The sequence below is a fragment of the Penaeus japonicus genome, unplaced genomic scaffold (genome assembly GCF_977035675.1).
Source record: "Penaeus japonicus unplaced genomic scaffold, GWHDUDI00000001_assembly GWHDUDI00000009, whole genome shotgun sequence".
NCBI lineage: Eukaryota > Metazoa > Arthropoda > Malacostraca > Decapoda > Penaeidae > Penaeus > Penaeus japonicus.
The window spans coordinates 38046390-38053889 of NW_028234411.1; the positions used below are offsets into that span (position 1 = coordinate 38046390).

Here is a 7500-nt window from a genome sequence, read left to right on the forward strand (position 1 = left end):
CCTTGTCCTCCAGGAATCTGCCATGGGCGTCTTACAATTACTATGTGTATCGTATGGGCAGAGATTGGTGGGGTATTCATTGCAGTGGCATTGTGAAATAAAAAGATAAATAGATACAAATAATAATAGTTAAAAGGGTTGTATATGAACGTTTAGTAACTGAAGACAGAATTCTTCTTTGAATCACTCTTTTGGACAAAGAATCCATTCTTAACTCGAAGCTTTAAAAGGCGTAATAAAGTCAGTCTGTTACAACCGAGCCTTTGAAGCGCAACGAAAACCTTGCAAAACCTACTCGTGAATGATCTCCTCAGAAACCATCTTAGAAGTGACGACATAGGCTCTCGGCGCTTCTCCCAGCCGATCGTGTGGTACGCCCACCACGCCCACGTCCACCACGGCCGGACACTGCCGGAGTAGGTCTTCCAACTCGGACGGCGATACCTGAAAGGAGCGCGCGACACTTACTAATCCGTCCCCTTATATAAATCTCTGTCAGTAATGGAATTTCCTCTCTAATCATTAACCATATGATTTGTCAACGTCCTCATTTTCCAACACGAGCTCTTTCCTAAGAACAGAAACCCGTCGCTTGGCACTCACCTGCAGACCCTTAACTTTGACAAGCTCCTTCGTGCGATCGACGATCTTGAAGAAACCCCTCTCGTCATAGTGACCCACGTCCCCCGTGTGGAGCCAGCCTTCGGCGTCGATGGTCTCGGCGGTGGCAGAAGGGTTTTGGAAATAACCCTGCATCATCTGCCAGGGGAGGGGGGAGGGGGCGGAGGGACGTGGTTAATGTATCGTGTGATTGCAAAGGCCGTTATTAAGTGGATCTTCGAATAAAGACATTAGTGCTCAAACAGCTGATTTCAAAGTCTTCGTACTTATATTAACGCACGAATGATAATACTTCAAGGTTGAATTATCTCAATTATTTACCGAAGGCGTCTTAACCCAAATTTCTCCGTCCTCGTTCGCCTTCAGGTTTTCTCCGGTGACAGTGTCCACTACCCTCGCCTGTACATTTGGCAGCAGCTGACCGCATGTACCCACTTCGTCCACAGTCGATGGGACCACGTGAGTGAGCAGCACTTCAGTCATTCCATATCCTGTCGAAGGAGCGATTAAAAAGATTGATATACAGGCAATTATAAGTCTAAATAAAGTCAGGCGGTTCAACCCGAAGCATAATTCTTCTAATCATAGAAATACGAGATAACGCAGCGCATACAATACACGCAACGCATTACAGGAACAAGTCCCTCAAAAACACATAAACAAAAAAGTGGACTTACCTTCTTGGAAAAATATTTGCTTGTTGACTTTGTCCTTGAAGCTCTGGGCAGCCGACTGAGACACGGGAGCAGCGCCGATCACAATGTGCTCCAGGTGGGCCATGCTCTCGGCGGTGACGGACGGAGAATGAAGCAAGAAGTTCAGGAGCGGAGGAACCAGGTGCAAGGTGCTCATCTGGGTGCGAAAGAGGGGACCAGTGATGATATAACTCGCGGCCCTTGTGATAGATACGGGGATTGCGATAACTGACTGAAAAGGCAGCAGAACTTTAAACCAGAGGGTCAGATAGCTAGTTATACCGTTCGTGTGTACATATATATACAGTTGCTATTACCCAAGTGGTTAATAGCAACTGTATGATGCTTACTTAACACACCAACATACATCCACATCCACACACATATACATACAAACATACACAAATATACATGCACATACAAACACAAACAGTCATGTAACCAACCTTATGTGAAGAGATAGTTTTGACAAAGGTATTTGGGTCAAATGCGGGTACAGTGACTACGTTGATTCCTACAGCGAGTCCTACAAGAGTAATGGGCAGGATCCCGTAGATGTGATAGCTTGGCAGGAGGCACATGAAAGCTCCCTGGCTTGTGGCTGCAATGCAATGCTACATTTTATCAATCTTTACATTAAGTTTCAAATTCATGAGCAAGTATTAGTTCACGTCACTGAATACATACACATGGCTGACGTATTAAATGAATGATCTTAATACTCAATTAGCAAACTTTATTTACAGGTGTTTCACTGTCTATGGCATTTAAAAGTTAAGAGTATTCTCTCCCACTATTTTGATAGCCAAGTTTTCTTTACATAATATTTCGTCACTTGAAAATCTGTTTCGTTAATATATTTATCTTACTTACTGTACGTAATTAAATGATTCAGCCGCTATTACTAACGACGATATTTAAACATCATCAAAAATAAAAAAACAATTTCCTTATCGTTATGTGTGTGTGTGTGTGTGTGTGTGTGTGTGTGTGTGTGTGTGTGTGTGTGTGTGTGTGTGTGTGTGTGTGTGTGTGTGTGTGTGTGTGTGTGTGTGTGTGTGTGTGTGTGCGCGTGCGTGGATATGTATATGGATATGGATATGTATATGGATCTATATATATATATATATATATATATATATATATATATATATATATATATATATATATATATATGTGTGTGTGTATGTGTGTGTGTGTGTATATATACATATATACATACATATACATGTATATATATATATATTATATATATATATATATATATATAATATTATATATATATCTATGTATATTTATACATATGTATATATATACATATGTATATATATACATATGTATCTATATACATATGTATATATATGTATATATATATGTGTATATATGTATATATATGTATATGTATATATATGTATATATATAATATATACATACATATGTATATATATACATACATATGTATATATATACATATATACATATGTATATATATACATATGTATAAATATACATATGTATATATATATACATGTATATATATATATACATACATACATATGTATATATATACATGTTATATATATAATATTATATATATATATGTATATATAATATATATATGTATATAATATATATATATATATATATATATATATATATATATATATATATATATATATCACATATTCATGAATCTGGCTTTGTCAATGCATTTCAGAATACCCGACAACAGGCATGCATCGTCAGTGGGGGTTGCCTTGTCTGAGGTCCCTTCCGAGATTACAATACAGGTGACGACGCTCCAATATAAATGCCTGTTTTTCTAGGGCTGTAGAAGGCTATTTGTGTTATTCAGCTTACACATGTGAGGTGGTGTGATATTCTTAAAGAGAGACTGACTATGCCTCTTGAGATTGTGTCAGGAAGATGGGTAAAATAAACAGAGTGTGAGAAATATGACAGGAAAAGATCCGAGTGAATGAACCAATATCCCAACGGCTGAGTCAGATAAACGGACCAATTGATTTCCCTGTTTATACTTCAATTAAGATAAAATTCTATTGCACCTTCAACACAACTATTGATGATTAAACAAATTAAAAATTCAAAGAGTGAGTGGCCCGAAATTTTGAACAAAGCATACTAATCATGTAAAGAATAACATAGAAAACGGAATTAGATGTCAAGGAACAATTATTGCGTCTTCAATGGAGACGGGGGACTTATTCTATTAGGGTGTGCGTGTCTGTGTTTGTCCCCACTGACTGGTTAAGGTTTACAAATCATCAAAATTCATTTCAGCGAAAGTACCTGTTGCCTCCTTAATGGGGAAACAAGTTGGCGTCATGTACATGACCATGTTGGAGGAGAAGCCGTTGTGCGTGATGGCGACGCCCTTTGGCGGCCCCGTGGTTCCGCTGGAGTAAGGCATCAGTGCAAGTTCGTTCCCGGAAAGCTGTTTGTTTCAGTATGATTATCATCAGCATTTTCAACAGCATAACCATCACCAATCGCTACGATTGTTACTACATTGTCATTATCATTACCATTATCATGCAAACTATCATGAGCACTATCTTCAGCACCACCTTATTTCACTTCTCCCTCAAAAAGCAAAATGCAATTCGGCTTTCCCTTGTGTATACAATAAGCAAGCATCGACACTAACCTCGACCGGATCGGCGAAGGCGAGGCTCGAGTCCTCAAACACGTGGCGAAGGTTGAGCGCCCCGGACCGCGTCGAGGGGCCGTTGGAGGCGGTGAGGATCGGGCGCTTGAGGAGCTCGAGGGCGTCGTTGACACGGCTCTCCAAGACAGGGTCATAGAGTATCATCTTGGAGCCGCTGTCTACCAGCTGGCGGTGAATTTCTCCTATGGGGTTGGTGTGAGACGATTGGTAATACAAACAGACGCTGATAACGGAAGGCGTTACTGCCGTTTGGTTTTATGTGGATTGTAATATTTCGAAATTGTATTCGTTGGCCCTCCGGAGTCTTCCTTTCGCCAAGTTCAAAAGGCAGATGTGGCAAGGGCTCTCGGCAAATCAAAAGAACCATTACTTAAACACCACATTTGAATATACAACGCCAAAACAAACCGCTAACTGACCTGCTGTATAGTTAGAGTTTACGGTAGTCACAACAACGCCAGCCATGAGCGTGCCCAAGAGGACGATGGGGTATTCAGGGCAGTTGGGCATAACAACTGCCAAGACGTCGCCCTTCTTCATGCCCATCTTGCTCAGCATCCCCGCCCACTTGGATGCCCCGTCCACCAGCTGCGAGTAGGTGTATCGACGTCCCGTCACGCTGCATTCCTGTCACAATATTCCTTCATTACAATCACTGTTCTTGCTTGTTTATATGATAAGTGATACAAAGGGTTCATTATTAGACATGTGAACGAGGCAAGCCCTTCAACACTCATGATGTTCGACTAAAGGCTTTCTGAAGTTAATAGATGTTCAGGTATACAAAAGACATTTTTACTTCAATTTATGTGATGTTGGTGAGTGTGAAGGTACGCCGCACACGAATACCAAAAACAAGACTTAAAATACCAAAGATATGGTCTAAAAGGATATTGTTGTATTGTAGCGAGAATATATATTTATAAAGTAATACTAGACTATGAAATCTTAATCTAATGATAACACGATAACAAGATAGTGCTGACCGAAGCAGTGTGATGTCCCCATTTCGTAACTTTGTTTAATATGAGTGACGTCAAATTTCCTGAAGGCAGTTCGATGTCAGGTATCGGTGACGTCACTATATTCTGTCCAGCTGCCGTAGTGTGTAGATATTTGCCGAGAATCCTGGGAGCAGGGAATATACAGTAGAATTATAATTATGATAATAATGGCAACATAAATAATCAATGAATTAATGAACAGAAACAGAAGAAGAGAATGAGAGAGAGCATTAACGAATGAGACAGAGAAATGGAAAGCGTATGAATATACTTAAACATTGAAAACAAACATATATTCAGAGTCCAAAGACAAATTTAAGCAAAAGCAATTTCCTGTGCCATGTAACAATAGTTCAAACTATAGTTGGCAGCTTATGTAACTATTATATAAGGATACACACATACATGTATAGGTGTTTTCATCATATCCTAGTAGACGAACGTGGCCCACATGAGAACGACCCAATGACCCACTGACCTATTCAGAATCTATCCCAGGCTTTTCCCAAATTTGAATACGCTGGGTGATGTTTTAGGGGCGAATGTCAAAATACAAATCAGATTAAAATCATTGGTTGATTTATTTCATGTTACGATAAAAATGTTGGCAAACAACTGAGCTTTGTCGTTCGGTTCTGGCTATCGCCTTAAAAGGACCTATAATACCGTCAATTGTGTTTGTTATTATTCATGTTTCGTTTTGTTTTCGAAAAGGTGGCGGGCTGGTTTCTTAGCAGACCCCTGCGCAAACAAACAAACTAAGAGAAAAAATGATTCACAGATCTGAATAGACTCAAATGCAAATAGAATTAAGGCAAAAGTGACCTACAAGCCTGTTTGATTACCTGAATCTTGAATTCGACTTACCTAGAACGTGATATTTGCCTTGGTAGTCTTAATCTCACTGCATTCAAAGCCGACGCCATGGTGGTAGTTGTCTCACACACAAACGTTCGTTCCTCTGCGAAATAAAGGAAAATTAGGGAATCCACTCCGTTACTAGAAAGAAATTTGGATCACTGAAATGCATAACTGAAAAAAATAAATGATAAAACATACTACCGTGTCGATACAATGGCAGAAAAAGAACCCGCTATACAAAAAATAGGTTCACTGAAAATGAGACAACAGTTTCGAAATTCTCACGGATGTTACCTTCAGGTCTGAGAAGGGAATATATAAGAGGGTAAGTGGAAAGCTATGCGGTACAAGGGCAGGGCAGGTGAGAACGGGTGAGCGGAACCGAAGACAGGTCATGTTAGGTCGTCAGGCGATTTGTAGGAAGGGCGCCTCTCTCGGCAGAAGTACGCTGTATGCAGAGGGACACCAACATCGCTCTCTTCTGCCATAGGTGGGTCACAGGCTGTCGGATTGGTCGTTACTTCTTTCCGCTGATCTTCACGCCCGAAAAGTGGTGGAATCCGCCCTCATAAACAAGTTCCCCGATTTCAACTTGAATAGTGTTTTTCTCCTACAATTTTACTTGCTTCTCACATCCTTAGAATTTTACCTCTAGCTGGCCACCCTTCCAACATAACACCTGACTCTATGACCTGATTACGTTTCCGCTCATAATGATAGGTTTATTATTATTATTATATATATATATATATATATATATATATATATATATATATATATATATATATATATATATATATATATATATATACTCTGATATGTATATATGTATATCTATTATCTATTATATATCATATAGTATATACATATATTAATATATAAATATATACATACATAAACACGCACACAAACATATATATATATATATATTATATATATATATGTGTGTGTGTGTGTGTGTGTGTGTGTGTGTGTGTGTGTGTGTGTGTGTGTGTGTGTGTGTGTGTGTGTGTGTGTGCGTGCATTAGCATGGACCAAACTGTTTCATCCTCTTTTATGGTCTTCATTACTACCATTACCACCACCAGCACTATTACTGTTATTGCTACTACTGGTCCCACTGGTACGAGAGTGAAAGCACTGTGCAAACACTAAGAATACATTGCAATATCTGGCTATTCACTCCAAGAAGATAAAGAATACGGTATTTCCAACATAGATAATATTCGTCACAGCAAACTACTTATATCTCCAGTGTGATATACTGTCCAGTAGTCCATAACAACACATCACATGAGTTGCCTATTGTCCGGTTTTTGTACGTTCTCTCTAAATCTGTGGTTGGGGGAAATTTGGAAAATATTAAATGTCCGGGATTTCGTCTTTCAGTATATAGATTTCCTAGAGAGAGAGAGAGTGAGTGAGAGTGAGAGGGAGAGGGAGAGAGAGGGAGGGAGAGTGGGGGGACACATGTTTTAGATATACATACCCATATATACATATATTTTTTTTTTGTGTGTGTACATATGTGTGTACGTGCGTGCGTGCGAGCAAGCGTGCGTGCGTGTACACATTACATATAAATAGTCCCTTGTGGATAAACAGTTCGCCCTGAGAATGAGCCTTTCAA

The 7500-nt window shown here is 39.3% G+C and overlaps 1 protein-coding gene across 6 annotated transcripts in view; it reads right to left on the bottom strand.

Moving 5' to 3' along the window:
* LOC122248289 (uncharacterized) overlaps positions 1-7500 on the bottom strand; it is a 12614-nt gene that overhangs the window by 308 nt on the left and 4806 nt on the right. For 3 of the 6 annotated variants that reach the window (XM_086540069.1, XM_086540068.1, XM_086540072.1), the window contains exons 2-12: positions 5877-5970; positions 4992-5133; positions 4425-4632; positions 3985-4187; positions 3627-3771; positions 1763-1917; positions 1299-1473; positions 943-1112; positions 604-759; positions 296-444; positions 1-17 (exon numbers count right to left, since the gene is read on the bottom strand). The exon at positions 1-17 is cut by the window's left edge. In XM_086540069.1, coding sequence (XP_086396195.1) covers positions 1-17; positions 296-444; positions 604-759; positions 943-1112; positions 1299-1473; positions 1763-1917; positions 3627-3771; positions 3985-4187; positions 4425-4632; positions 4992-5133; positions 5877-5935 — 1579 coding nt within the window. In that variant the 5' untranslated portion in view covers positions 5936-5970. Of the gene's footprint in view, positions 18-295; positions 445-603; positions 760-942; positions 1113-1298; positions 1474-1762; positions 1918-3626; positions 3772-3984; positions 4188-4424; positions 4633-4991; positions 5134-5876; positions 5971-6943; positions 7010-7500 lie in introns of those variants that run through there. The other 3 variants (XM_043008203.2, XM_086540070.1, XM_086540071.1) reach the window with 3 other exon arrangements.